This window comes from Eptatretus burgeri, chromosome 5 (genome assembly GCF_056783735.1).
Source record: "Eptatretus burgeri isolate ZD-2024b chromosome 5, Ebu_testis_v1, whole genome shotgun sequence".
Lineage (NCBI taxonomy): Eukaryota > Metazoa > Chordata > Myxini > Myxiniformes > Myxinidae > Eptatretus > Eptatretus burgeri.
Genome location: NC_140965.1, coordinates 42,084,187 through 42,099,873, shown reverse-complemented (window position 1 = coordinate 42,099,873; position 15,687 = coordinate 42,084,187). Strand labels below are relative to the sequence as shown.

Genomic DNA, 15,687 nt, shown 5'->3' with positions numbered 1-15,687 from the left:
CAATCCATCAATTTCTGAAGCCTCTCCCCCAGCATGGCAGATTGTAAATAGAGAGTGGGAGATCTGAAGAATTCCTTCAACTTAATGACAGCTTGATTCAATGGTCATCTGGATTATCAGCTGGGAAAAACAGAAGATAGAGATAGAGTGAGGGAGAGAAAGGGGCGGGATAGGGGAGAGAAAAGAAGATGCATGAAAGCTAGTGTATGTCGTACTAATAAAAAATACAGCTTAATGAGGCCTCACCAGAATAATTAAACAAAATAAATCAACTGTGAACTATCCATCATCGAAGTTCATAACCTCCAATCCCAGAATCTCTCCAAACAGCATATCCACAAGATTAGTTGCGTACGAAGGTCATCCGACGAGAGGGGAGAGAGAGGGAGACAAAGACTGAGAGATAGACTGAGAAAGCAACCACAACCTCTGATGGCAAAGAGAAGATAAAGAGTGAATCGCATACAATGGTTCGCATTGTCCTGGTATGTCTCGAGATCCCCCTGCTCCAAGACTACTTCTTTCTGCACCCTTTCCCTATCCAAAATCCAACATCATTGCTTCCTGCATATTGTAGTGTGGAGGAGGGGATGGGTAGTCGTGATTGGAAGGAGCTCGGAACCTGTTTCTTCCACCTTGAGCTTCTTTCCTAGCACCTGTCCTTACAGGTGGGCAAACAAAACCCACTTACTATTAAGCAAAAAGCCAGGAAGGAGGCAAAATCCTGTCGGTAACATTACCAAGATGACCAGCACAAAAACATGGTCTGACGGCATTTCTATGCACCAACAGAATGAATACATCACATTGCCATCTTATACTGTTTGAAATGCTTGCAGCAACACTCTTGTCTCTGCTGTATTATCTTTTGTAGCGATTTTTCAGTGCAGAAGCTAAACTAGTAGTTACCACTGAACTGACAATGAATTCCCACTTGTTCCGACAGTAGTTGCTTTAGTAGTTCTCTCCATGGGATGTTGATTCAATACGATGAAGCAGCGTAATGCCGACTACAGCATTGTATTCTTCATCCAAACTGTGTAAATAAACATTACATCAGACATCAAGCGCATTCAAATTGCATTTCCAATGGTGTAACGGGACTGTACCCCTTTCCACCCACTGACAGAAAGACCTCCAACAATTTACCATCAGTGGATCCTATTTTTTATACAAAGTCGAGGCTCATGGAGGAGCTAGAACATAGAATGGATCAGGATACAACAGAGCAAAATGAATGAGAGGAGAAACACACAGACATCGGGGTTGAGGGACAAAATAGGGGGAGAGTTGGGCAAATTAGGGATGTGGGGAAGAATGAGGGGTAGGGAAGGATATGTGGGGTGGACAAGGTGGATACAGAAGTAACTTTCAGGAAGGAAAGACTTGAAATTTGGAAAGAGGTGGGTTTGGGTTGGGTTAATGGGGGGAAAACAAGATCATGGATTTGAGATGGTGGTGAACAGCTGTTTAAGATGAACAAAGATGAACCGATGCTTCTAACTCGAGTTATGGTCGGCAAAACGATTTTTCAAAGTGACCATGACCTTTGACAGGTTGAACCCAAAAATCACATCGGTTCATCTTTGTAATGCAGTCCATACATCTAATCTGCCAAATTTGGTTGACATCTGTGGTTTACAAGTTATTGCTGTAACAAAGAACTTCAATTGAAGGCCACATGACCTTTGACCTTTTGACGCCCAACATCTAATCGGTTAATCTTTGTATTGTCGTCTCCAGTTGCGACAAATTTGGTTGAAATCCCTTAAGAGGTTCACAACTTAATGGTAACAAAACCCCGATAACGAACGGACAACCCGCAAACATACCGGCTCGGGTCTCCTGATGCAGACCCATAAAAACAATGATGCATCAATGCCAAACCAGACCGCCGCTTCTTACTGGGTGTTTCTGTGATTGTACAATCATAGGACAGGTTGAGAGAAAGATGAAGTCATTGGATCTCAAGGTGCTGGAGGCATCAATAGGTGCTGGAGGCATCAATAGGTGCTGGAGGCAACACCCTTGTGGCCACTCTGAAATCTCTTATTGTATGATTTTGCAATGAAATACAATCGCTCCATGCAATCCAAGAAGTCCAGCTGCACTGGAGAAGACAGAGTCACAGGAGGCTGTCGCATGAAGTTGGCCAATGCGCATCAGTACGGGTAGAAAATAATCAAATAAGTCGAATGTTTGCATCGTAGCCTGTCAGCCATGTACGATCGCAACCTGAGAGATACCAGGATGACACCTGGGTGATACTGGGCCTCACGGGCAGGACCTCCATGTGTCAAGGCTCAGGAAAGACTGCTTGTCAGGGGCAGTTGACTGAGAACAAGAAACACTGCTACTTACAGCAAGGAAACTGCAAGCGATGTCTTCTGCTTTGTCTCATATCAGCACAGTTACCTTCATTGAAACTGAAGCAACATTTGGTCACCTTCGTCCACAAAATAATTTGTATTCGAGGGAGCTGCCATTATATGCGCTTGCCCTTCTTTGTCTTCTGTGTTGTGTGTTTAAGTTTCTGTGCACAGAGAATTAAAGAAAAGTTCAATCCTTTTGATTATCTATTCCAAAAAGGATTTTTTAAAATCTGTGCTTGTCTGTCTGATCATTCCATTTGTACTTATCAGTGAAGCCATTGTAAATTCATGTGCAGTGGTTCTTTCTTTTTTTGTAAATGAGCCGGATCTGTCCCTTTTTCTGTGTATGTCCATTGTAAATGCTTGAACTTGTGTGAAATCATGTTTTGGTTATAATTGCAGGGACTTATTGCTTGGCTTTCCCTTCTGATTGGATCGTGCCGGGAATGTCTTTTGAACAATTGGGGCCGTGGTGCATCATTCTTTCGAGATATCCCATTGGGCTTCCAGGACCGTGCTGAGACCCAGCTTGAGACAGATGAGAGCAGACTTCTTGTTATTGAGATCTTGTTCAATGAAGCATCTACTTGTTATAATAAACCTAAATTGTGCTCACTGGCCACCTACCTCTTGCTCTGGCTACGGATCTGGACCAATTACTAACACCCTTCCAATGTGTTATAACCCCAATGACTAAGCTGACTAACATGGACAACTTACAACCTCCTAAAATAGCCTCACCTCATTGTTGCTTTCTCTTGTACCTTGCTCTTCCTGAACAAGGCTCTATCTTCTCTGGAAACATTTTGGTGTTTGGTTTAGAAGCTCTTTCTTGGGCATTTAATCTGGTGTATTTGTTCAGCGAAATTCCTGGCAATCAAGCATCTCCAATCAAAGATCCTATATGTCATGCTTACACTCCTGTATGCATGCCGCAGCAAATGGGATTTCAGAAAACCTGGCATAATCCTTTGAACTTTAGGCGAAAACATTCTTGATACCTCAAAAGTGAAATATGGGTCGCCAAAATAGGTGACCCTTATTGTCAGTAATTCTGTCTGTTTGTTTGGATGTTTGTTCGTTTGTCATCAGCATAATTGGTCGTAAACGTGGGCAGATTTTGACCAAACTCGGGTGGTAGGTACATCTTATGACCTAGTGCTTTGGAAATTGTGATGGTTGCTAGGGACGCTTTGGTTCCCGAGCAACAACCAAAAAACCTTCAAAATCGGTACCATTCATGCGAAATCAATTCCGAAAGCCATTATCCCACGTGGGGTTATGAAATTTGGCACGAATTATCTACAGGTGATGCTCTATCAAATATATTCCGGTTTTTGTGATATATGGAATACTTTACCCGCAGGGCCCCCTACAATTAGGATATGCGCGTAAATTGGCGAAAATTGAAGGCCCCCTCGCGACCAGGTGAGTGCATCGATACAAATGAAACTTTGCAGGTTCATGGTACTCAATGAGTACTACAACTTTGCCTCAGGACATATTGACCGATTTCGCTTAGGTCAGGGGTCAAAGGTCAATTAGTGCAAAAATCGATAATATGCGAGAGGTGGAGGTGCCTTCGCGCCAAATGCTACTCCTCCAAGGGTTATGGTCGGATGGTCATGAAAATTCACACTAATCGTCTGGAATACATTGTGCACAAACGATCGAGCCGGATTTTCTATTTAGGTCTTTGTTCACCCACAGCACCCCCTCGAACTTTGGGGATTTCCAATTTCAAACCGCATTTTCGGTACTTTTCATTCAAATGGATACCGAGTAGTTATCAGTAGATGGAACTGGATGAGATTTGATATGCATAATTTTAAGGTGATTCCCTATCTGCTATATGACATCCATTTTGCTCTATATCTTATAGTTTCCATGCTCAGCGACCCATCGCCACCTACCGGCTTGTAATAGCTTTAGTCACCACAGCCTTAATATACTGACTAGCATAACCCGCGCTCTGCGCGACATGTTGGGGTGGGTGTGTTTGAGAAAGGAATTGATGCAGAGTATCAGTAGTAATTTTACTTTAATGCAGTAAGTGGAATACGATTTCACTGTTTCAGAACCATTTTATTTACTTTTTTGTACCATGCACCTCATATGGTCTTTGAGATAATGTAAGCCGAATATCACGTTACTCGAGCGCAGAACAAAGTCGAAGATAGCGCGACACGAAACCACAAACTCGGAAATAATATATAAGATTACACAGTTACAGATACTTCATTATTACCTCCGCCACCGAAGGTGAAGGAGGTTATTTTTTCACCCCTTTCTGTCTGTTTGTCTTTGTACAGGATATCTCAAAAAGTTGTGGACGGATCTCGATGAAATTTTATGGACAGGTTTGGTGTGTGACAAGAACAAAGAGATTAGATTTTGGTGGAGATCCGGATCCGGATCCTACTACTGGAATTTTTAAGTCATTCTTCACCATTGAGAGATGGGGCCAAAAACGATATAGTACTGTATGGCATGATATTTCAAAAATGTCATTGGGCCCGATATGTTCTCGTGGATCAGGCATTACGTGGTGGAGGTATGCGCTCCACCGAGTGCCCGTCTAGTTGCTTTTGTGATTACCTTCCATATATGAGAGGGATATCCATTTAATTTGCCTTATCTCGTGTTTTTTTTTCTCTTCCACTTGATTGTTCAAATCCTCAGTCTGTTTCCACCTGCATTCTAATCCGCTCTTTTTATTTCACACTGGCAGTGTTTCACTGTTCTTACAGCTTTGGTGTGTATTCGTCTCGCTTCATAAGCCAGGTTTATGCGTGATATTTATCCCACGTTCACGCAGCGCAAAGCGGGTATGAGCAATTGTTTCACTCTGTCTGACGGACATCGGTCAATGATCGATGAACGACTGAATTTCAATTGAATTATATAATATTTTGAACACGAATCGGAACATGAACCTGCAGTTTAGCAGTACTTTGGCTCTGGATTTGGAAAATTGTACACAATCTCATCCTGAGCATGCTAAAGGTGTTTAGAGACATCATAAAGGACACAAAAAACAGGCACGAATAACTAATATAACGTGTTATATCAGGTGGTGTAAAATACGGTGCCTCGACGATGGTAAACTTCCGAATAAATGGGGTTGTTTTTTGTGGGGGGGGGGGGGAACAGCCTTTAAAACTTTTATTTCATTTTAATTTAATTATATAGTTGAAAACTGTAGAACACAAAAACCGCCTTATTTGCATCTCCAAAAATCTTCAGTTTAGCAGTAATTCGGTAAAAATTTTTACACCCCCTCGACCAATCTAATTTGCCGTGCGCTCCATGAGTACGCAGTTGGCAGAAGGTTCATCTCTGGCCTTTTCCGTTTGAACCATCGGCTTTCACACCTACCATTCAAAGTTCATGTCTTCACAGACAAAGCGAGCATAAACCGTGCTCGGAAACACAAAGCAAGAGTTGAAAAGACCCTTCCCATGTCCTTTTTCTCTCAAGACTGCGTGGGGTAAGGTGTTGGACGAGCTTTCTAGTTAATGCTGAATTTGTAATAATATACAGGTCGTGGACAAAAGATGGAAACACCTGGGTAAATGAGGGAGTGTTTCTTTGTGTTTCAGAGCACGGTTTATGCTAGCGATGTTTCCACACAGGTGTGGGCTTCCACACAGGTGTGGCCCCTGTGTTAGTTAAGCAATTAACATCCAAGCATGCTTAGGGTCATTTATAAAAATGCTGCACAGTTCTGGTTGCCTATAATTATGGCTGGCATGGCTGCAAAAGGAGACCCCCACCCCCCAATGCCCCCATCCACAGAGCACCTGTAGTCACCTATTGGTTTGATAAGCATGACACTGATGTTATCCATACGTCATGGCCTTCTCAATCACCAAACCTGAACCCAATCGTGCATTTATGAGATATTCTTGAACGACGCCTGAAAAAGCGTTTTCCAGCTCCATCAAACAGGTGTGAGTTGATTTACTTTCTCTTGGAAGATTGTCGCCGCAGAGTTCCAGACGCTGGAGGACTCGATGCCATTGCGCGTACAGGCCGTACTGGCCACACATGGTGGCCCAACACCATATTAAGTGACTTTACATTGGGTTTTCCATTATTTTGTCCACTACCTGTATTTTAGTATCATGACTTAGTTAAGCGTGAGCAGCTTTGATGAACTCTTGTGGGAGCCCACTCCATGCTGATGAAGTCCAGTGAGCCAGAAATGCATCCATGGATTGATTCCCTTTCCAAGGGGTAGGCTGCATTGCTAAAAAAGAAAAAGAAAAAAACAGTGTTGCTCTTCCATGAGCCTTGCTCTTGTTAAAAAAAACAACAACAAAAAAAACATGTCTTTAGTGCACAAATGGCTGACAAATATAATTGAGTTTAAAACGGCTCTCCAGTGTTGAATTTCATGTGAACATTTGCGAAACCAAACAGCATTGTGTATTGCTCTTTAGAGTGGTTGCCTAAGACTGGCATAAGGGATCCTTTCTCTCAGATTCTCTTACACTCATAAGGGATCACACGGAGATTGCTCGACTTGCAAACAACAAAATGCCAAATGTTTAGACGCAATAATTGGTGAACACAAGAGACAGGAGAACAAGCTTTGATTATCTTGTTTAGGATGTGGATGAATGTTCATACATGACAATCTGTAACTGAGCTTAAAATTCTAAAAAAAAACAATCATTGTTCTTTCATGCAGCTATCAAAGGAACGCTGCCTGATGGAGGGTGGTGCAGATCGTCTGTGCCGGGAGCTTGAGGAAGAACTGAAACAAAGCAGTGACATCCTGTCCAGCCACGGCTGGTATCATGGGGGGATCCCTCGGCAGGTACATTTGCTTCCGACTTTAGAGGTTAATGCTGCAGCCTGTGCTCGAAGGTACATTTTCTAAGAATGCCATAGGTATAGAATTTTGATGCTTTGATTGTGGATTTGCCTTTCTATTAACAGAATACCTTTTTGCACACGTTTTATTGAGTCTGATGGAATGGCTGAACAACAAAGCTCAGAGTTTAACTTTTATCAGCAACATGATGTTAATTTGCAATAATATATTATATACATATATATATATATATATATATATATATATATATATATATATATATATATATATATATATATATATATATATATATATATATATATATATTGTTGGGGGCTGGGGGTCGGGTGAGAAGACCACGAGGGGGGAAAGCTATCTTGGCTCCCACCAGACTCCCTGGAATTGTAGGCCGTCGCACACGGATAATTCCGTGACGCGGCGGGTCGCTTAACCGACCGTGGACGCCAATAACTCAACCGCGTGACCGAGGGTCCTCCTATCGATAGGTTAATTGGGCTACCTAATTAATCACGTGATTTAATTACCAGGGAACACACCCTTGGTACGCCTTGTCTGAACCGCATCACTCTACCGGATCGGATCACTTTACTGGATCGAATGCAGCCGAGCGACACTGCTAAGGACGTACCGGCTAAAATGAACGGATCGTTTGGAATAAAGTCCAGGCTAAGCTAGGATTCGGACCATGCTGGATCAATGAAAGAAACCACAAAAACGAGCAGGGAACATTCCTAATAATGATTTATTTACAGGCAACTTCCAAAAGGGGACACAAAGCAGACTTAACGCAAAAATAATAATAATGATAACAATAACGATCTTCTGCAGTCTTACTTAAGCCGACAGGCACCAGGACACACACACACACACACACACACACACACACACACACACACACACACACAAAAAAACCCGATGAAGAGGGAGTATTGCAACAAGAAGGGAGAGGAGTTGAGGCTACGATCTCGGTACCTTTGTACTTGATTGCACGAACGAACCACCAATACGTTTTTTTTGGGGGGGGGGGTGGGATGCTCTGTGGTGCGGGAGCCGACAGCTGGCGCATCGTCTCTGGCTTCAGCAGCGCGTGTGGAGACCGTGTTCGTGAAGCAAGGGCTTGAGTGGAGAAGGAGCAGAGTCCAGAGTGCGTGGATGGGGTGGTAGGTGGGACCAGGTAGGTGGGTGGGGTCAACATCGTGTGGGCGGAGACGAGGAGTGGTGTCCAGGCAGCAGGAGGCGGGTCATGGCGGTGTCGGGTAGAGAGACGAGGGCGAGGTGAAAAAGAGAGAGAGAGGCGGAGGGACTGCTCCGACCTTTATAGGACTTGCGGGGCAGGGGGCCACCCCAAAGCAAAGCGTCATCACCTGAATTGGGTGATCCGATTGGCCCCGACCCCTCATGCAGCCCGCTAACTTTGGCCGGAAACCACAGCACTCCATTTCCGGCAACATCATCCCAGACAGCGAAAATATTCCGCTCGGACCCCACGACATGACACGAATCGCCCACACCGAAATTGGCGCGCGAATCGTCCCGCAAAAAATCCCAGGGCCGTGCCCTGGCGACTGGCCAAGGGTCCCGCCTGCCAGCTCGGGCGTCCGACCAGCGCTGATCAATGCGCTTGCTCCGCGTGTGACAATGTGGCCCGCACTGTACAACATTCCCCTGCTCGATCGCAGCTTCACTGGCCATAGAGACGAGAAGACGTTCTCCATCCGTGGGGAATCCGCTTCTGCCCGTGAGGGCCGAAGGTACCTTGTTATGGATAAATCCATGCATGTTTCATGCAGTATGTGCGGATCCACCATGGCCCACGTGGTCAGTGCTCGCGTTCACCCGGTTCTGCTACCGTGTGCACGAGGCGAACACCGATATGTGTCAGATATTGAGGGAATACGATACAAAGTCACGAGCTGTGCATTTGTGCCCTGCTTTTTACGATAACAAAGTCACGAGTGGCGTACGTGTCTGCCTTTGAGCACATTCCATGCAGTGCGCGTGGTTCGGCCATTATGCACGTGCTCACATCTGCACGACTCTGCTGGCGTCTGCGCGAGGCGAACACCAATATGCATCAGATATTTGGTTGAAAAGGAATGCGCCGCTTTTACTTCTCACACTCGCATCCCACCCAACGTGGCGTGGAGTCGCCTTTATCGGCCTCCGTACGCGTTTCGTGCAGCGTGGGCGTCGTATTAGCTGTGTTTCCTGTGTTGTGAAAAACACCATTCGTGCAGCCTCTTAAGAGATATTCATTCGTATGCCTTTTTAAGGCAACCGGCAATCTTCCCCAGATCATCGGAAGCTCGAGTTGATAGTCCCGAACTGCCAAGTGCACTGTATGACTCAACGCACACGTTGAGTTGAGGGCTCGCTTGGGAATGGGGGCTCTGTGCTGTTATTGCTCGCGCGTCATCGTTTCCTCGCAGCGGCACTGCATGCGCTGGCCTCTGCAAGGACCCATCTCACAGCGAAGGGCACACGTGGCTCAGATTTATCTCAGGAATAATCAGAAAAGAAGAGTAGGGACGAAATGAAGAAGAAATAATGTAAGCAAACCGAGCTATGAGATCATCGCAATGCATGCACCTGTTATCCCACGAGACAAAATGGAAGGGACTATATACACGTATAATAATGAAATAACTGTCTTGAGACCACTATCTGTTGGATGCATGCGGTTCCGAGAACCGCAACTATATATATATATATATATACAGTACCAGTGAAAAGTTTGGACACACCGATTCATTCAATAGTTAGGTCATCTCTTCGAGCATGACCTAATAATATTGGTGTTGAGAGGAGAGGTGACGATCCGTCCGTCCGTCCGTTCACAATGAAGTTGAAGCGGGAGATCTGGTCATTAGTGATCCTGATAGAGGTCGATGAGATGTACACGATGGTATGACTTTCAAGGTCACCAAAGGTCAAGGTCAAGGTCACGAGGCCTTTGAAGTTGCGAAAATGACGATTTTCAAATTCTATCTCCTCCCATTTCTCAAGCGATCTTGAATTTGATTGTGGCATATGAATGTATGGGACAATATCTAAATTTTGATCGGGCTGGATTTTCGATATTCGCTTTCGTTTTCGTGTCACGTGACTTCAAATTTGGCAAAAAATGCGAAAATGACAATTTTCAAAATCTATCTTCTACATTTCTCAAGCGATCTTGAATTTGATTGTGGCATATGAATCTATGCGACAATATATAAATTTGGTCAGGCCGCATTTTCGATATTCGCTTTTGTTTTCGTGTCACGTGACTTCAAATTTGGCAAAAAATGCGAAAATGACGATTTTCAAAATCGATCTCCTCCTACATTTCTCAAGCGATCTTGAATTTGATTGTGGCATATAAATCTATGGGACAATATCTAAATTTGGTCAGGCCAGATTTTCGATATTCGCTTTCGTTTTCGCGTCACGTGACTTCAAAGTTTGCAAAAACTGCCCTACCTTCATTAGGCTATATATTTTCTCGCAGAGATGACCGTCACTCCTGCACGGGAGTAATTTTTTTTCTATATCTTTACTATTTTCTCCATTGTAGAATAATCGTGAAGACATCAAAACTATGAAATAATACACATGGAATTATGTAGTAACAAAAAAGTGTCAAACAAATCAAAGTATATTTTATATTTCAGATTTTTCAGAGTTGCCACCCTTTACCTTGATGACAGCTTTGCTCACCCTTGGCATTCTCTCAACCAGCTTCATGAGGTAGTCACCTGGAATGCTTTTCCAACTGTCTTGAAGGAGTTCCCACATATGCTGAGCACTTGCTGGCTGCCTTTCCTTCACCCTGTGGTCCAACTCATCCCAAACCATCTTAATTGGGTTTAGATGGGGTGATTGCGGAGGCCAGATCATCTGATGCAGCACTCCATTACTCTCCTTCTTGGTCAAGTAGCCCTTACACAGCCTGGAGTTGTGTTTTGGGTCATTTTCCTGTTGAAAAACATATGATGGTCCCAATAAGCACAAACCAGATGAGATGGCATATCGCTGCAGAATGCTGTAGTAGCCATTCTGGTTAAGTGTGCCTTGAATTCTGAATAAATCGCCAACAGTGTCACCAGCAAAGCACCCCCACACCAGCACACCTCCTCCTCCATGCTTCACGGTGGGAGCCACACATGCAGAGATCATCCGTTCACCTTCTCTGTGTCTCACAAAGGCATGGCGATTGGAAACAAAAATCTCAAATTTGGACTCATCAGACCAAAGGACAGATTTCCACCAGTCTAATGTCCATTGCTCGTGTTTCTTGACACAAGCAAGTCTATTCTTCTTATTGGTCTCCTTCAGTAGTGGTTTCTTTGCAGCAATTAGACCATGAAGGCTGGATTCATGCCGTCCCTCTGAACAGTTGATGTTGAGATGTGTCTGTTACTTGAACTCTGTGAAGCATTTACTTGGGTTACAATCTGAGGTGCAGGTAATTGGCAATTTCTGATGCTGATAACTCGAATAAACTTATCCTCTGCAGTAGAGGTAACTCTGGGTCTTCCTTTCCTGTGGTGGTCCTCATGAGAGCCAGTTTCATCATAGCGCTTGATGGTTTTTGCGACGACACTTGAAGAAACTTTCAAAGTTCTTGAAATTTTCTGGCTTGACTGACCTTCATGACTTGTAGTAATGATGGACTGTCGTTTGGCTTTGCTTAGTTGAGTTATTCTTGCCATAATATGGATGACTCCAGTACAGACAAATTAATGGTCTTTCACCAAATAGGCCTATTTACTATGTACCAACCCTACCTTGTCACAACACAACTGATTGGCTCAAACGTATTAAGAAGGAAAGAAATTCCACAAATTAACTTTTAACAAGGCACACCTGTAAATGGAAAAGCATTCCAGGTGACTACCTCATGAAGCTGGTTGAGAGAATGCCAAGAGTGTGCAAAGCTGTCATCAAGGCAAAGAGGGGCTACTTTGAAGAATCTAAAATCTAAAATATATTTTGATTTGTTTCACACTTTTTTAGTTAATACATAATTCCATGTGTTATTTCATAGTTTTGATGTCTTCACTATTATTCTACAATGTAGAAAATAGTAAAAATTAAATAAAAACCCTTGAATGTGGAGGTGTGTCCAAACTTTTGACTGGTACTGAATACATGTGTGTATATATGTATATATATATATATATATATATATATATATATATATATATATATATATATATATATATATATATATATATATATATATATATATATATATATATATACCTGTACACAATGTGTATGCTTACACATTGTAAGCAATCACAATCCATGCTTCCCCATTGTCTCGGATCGCTCACTTGCATTTTTTTCATTTATTTATTTATTCCCCCCCCCCATTTATTTATATTTAAATTTATGGATGCTTTCCAATGGTTCTGTGATATTTCCTGGTGCATTGGCTTTGATGTGTGTCGGCATGCAAAATTACCATGCTTTGCCACTGTCTCAGGTTGCTCACCTGCATTTTTTTCATTTATTTATTTTCATTTATTTATATTTTCATTTACGGGTGCTCTCCCACAGTTCTGTGATTCTACCCAGTGTATCGGATTTGATGTCCATTGGATAACAAAATTTCAGTTTTCTCCATCACCCGGAAGGTGCTGATCTTTCATATCAGTGAGTCAGTCAGTGGTTAAGAATGAGTTTTATAACTTAGATTTTTTTTTTCTTTCTTTCTTTACAGTCGCGATGCTCATGTAAGATTAAGGTCCAACTGACTGTGGGACAAACATCAAGGGAATGGATGAACAGGAAAAAAAGGAAAGGGAGGAGAAATTGCAGGGAAGATCTCAAAGAAACGGACATACAGGTGGCTTCATAAAATGGATAATTGAGAAAGATGCGATTGGAGATGAGCAAGGAGCTGGTTGGTGACCCATTGTGTGTGGAACAGTGCAATGACTGACAATGAGACAGAGGTGTGAGATCAGAGTTTTCGTTTATACTGAACTAGATGTTATAATGTTCAAGATAAATGATGAAGAGTGTAAAGTTTTTCTTTATTATGACAGGGTGGTTGAGAGCAGGTGGATGCGGCATGTCCAAATACATTTGGGTCGGGAGAGTGGTTAAAAAGATTGTGAGTAGGGGTGGCATTTGTTTGTGAGTGGTACAAATTTGAATTGTTGGTGTAAAGAATAGGATTCAGCTCAGAGCAGGTTCTTGAACAAAGAAAAGGGGGCACAAAGGAGTGGTTGTTAGCAGAAAATGTGGACTTATTGTAGTTGATAAATAATTCAGTTTGATTTGTCGGACATGATGAAGCACAGGTTGCTGACGTAACATGGAAAACAAAATTTGATGACAAGCGAATGAACACCACAAGACTACCAGCCTCATGTCATAAGAAAAGAGTGGCATCCGCAAATGGACATCCACATGCTTAATGATGAGTACTTATGTCGATAATTTTTGTTTCAAATACATTCAAAAGTGCATGCAGGTAAGCAAGAGCCTCGGCCTAACGTGGGCGGCAATAGTTAATTTAATTCGGTGTTGTGAGAATTTGAGAAAAGGCAAAATATAACTTAGCCTGACAGAATATGTCCAATTGGCATCTGGATTTAGAAACCAATTTTCGCTTCAGACACCAAATTGAGATTGTGTCTTCCAGGACACCTTATACTCGTATGCCTAAAAATGAGGTCCAAAAGCAGAGAAGACTCTACTTCTTCAGGATGATTAAAGAGGGGTTATTAACATCATGATCTGAACTGGATGATTGATGATATCTGAATCTTAAAATAGGTTCTAGATTGAAGAGCAAGTGGCGATGTTCTTTACATGGGCTGATAAAGAAGAAGCCACTTTGTGATTTCCAAGAAGAAGATCTCTCCTAGATTTCTGCTTTGGAAGATTGTGGCATCTGGCAGGAAACATGATTCTGCATACATCTGTTTTGAAGCTCAACCAGTTAGATGTATATAAAATGGACCTGTTACTAGCATTTTCAGAAAGCCCATCCCAAGTTGCTGTGAGAGCATCAAGAATCCAACAAAATGTGTGAAGTGATATCACATGTGGACCATATTAGGAAGGTCAGGCAGATTATTTTCTTGCCGTACTTTTCTTCTGCTTCTTTTTCTTCTGCTTCTCCTCCTCCTCCACCTTCTTCTCCCCCACCTCGTTATCTCCTCTATCCTACTACGACGACTCATCCTGATGTTACAGAGCGTCGGTGCTGCCAAAGCAGTTTCTTAGCAAGGGATATAGTGGGGTGTTTGCCGTTGCCTTCCCAGCAGTAGTTCGAGCAGGAATTTGGAGTTTGTTCATCGTGCTGACGATAGCTTCATGAAGAACACCGTGGGATATTTAACATTCACCAACTCGTGCTGGAAGACGAGATGCCCAGTTTGATGTCCACCGGAAGGACGGCACGCACATTGATGAATCACCCAGCCTGTGAAACATGGGGATGACAGTTAATAGCTGGGCCGGTAGTCAAACAGCTGGTAGTCGAGTGTGCATACCTTTGGACTACCTTGCCAGATCATTACTACTACTATTGCGTCTACTTCTTTAATAGCCCTCGTTGTGAGGTTGGCTGACAGGGATTCTTGGGCCAAATATTTTGATGAACTGGCTGGCGAGGCCTGACATTCGATTGAAGGTGGCAGGAATTTGGAATTTTGTTCAAGGTGTCAACGATAACCTCAACCAGGGTGTCACCTACTTGTTCTTGAAAGACGTTGTGGCATTTTTAACGTCCACCAATGACCAGTGCTTTGAAACCACAACATCTGGATTGCCAGTCCAGTGTGCTCACCACTAGGGCAACAATTTTCAACTTTATTAACTTTCAAGGAAGACCGCCTGTTCTGTAATCTAAGGGATTCGTCTTGCTTCTTGTGAATCAGGATTTATAGTGGAGGAGATGCCACCTTTATTTTGTGAGAAACCCATTAGACACAGACAAGAGAAGGGTCGCCAGCTTCGCAAGGTTGGAATATCTCTTGATGATTAAAGTGTTCATTAAGATGATTTCTTGCTGATGAAGCCCAAAAGCAGAAGCATATGTCCAAGACCAAAGCTTAAATGCTTAAGCTTAAAACGCCTGTACAATTCCACTAATGAGTTGTCCTTGGTAATTTGAGATTTCTCTCCTGCTTTGCCCTTCCTTAAATGATCGTTTTATCATTCCCGGGCTGTGAGCAGGTTGCTGAACAGGCTTTGGCTGCTGATGGCGATTTCCTTGTGAGAGACTCGGTCTCAAGTCCTGGCCAATACGTACTGACGTGTCGTTGGCGAGATACTCCGCTACATTTTAAAATCACGCGGGAGCAAATACCAGCTATTTTGACTCCTGGAGCTCCTGCCAAAGGTCATTATCAAATACTAAGTTGATTGATCTTACTTCATAAATGACATGCTGGCAAGTTTGGAGTTTTACATCTTTCACTTTCATCGGCCGATGTTCTGTGAGCCTGCATTGAAATGTACTTCTAA

General features: G+C 43.0%; 1 protein-coding gene across 9 annotated transcripts in view; it reads left to right on the top strand.

Moving 5' to 3' along the window:
- Positions 1-15,687, top strand: part of LOC147026311 (breast cancer anti-estrogen resistance protein 3 homolog) — a 212,911-nt gene that overhangs the window by 140,698 nt on the left and 56,526 nt on the right. For all 9 annotated transcript variants that reach the window (XM_085881597.1, XM_085881599.1, XM_085881598.1 and 6 more), the window contains 2 exons: positions 7,069-7,197; positions 15,397-15,562. In XM_085881597.1, coding sequence (XP_085737723.1) covers positions 7,069-7,197; positions 15,397-15,562 — 295 coding nt within the window. The remainder of the gene's footprint in view (positions 1-7,068; positions 7,198-15,396; positions 15,563-15,687) is intronic.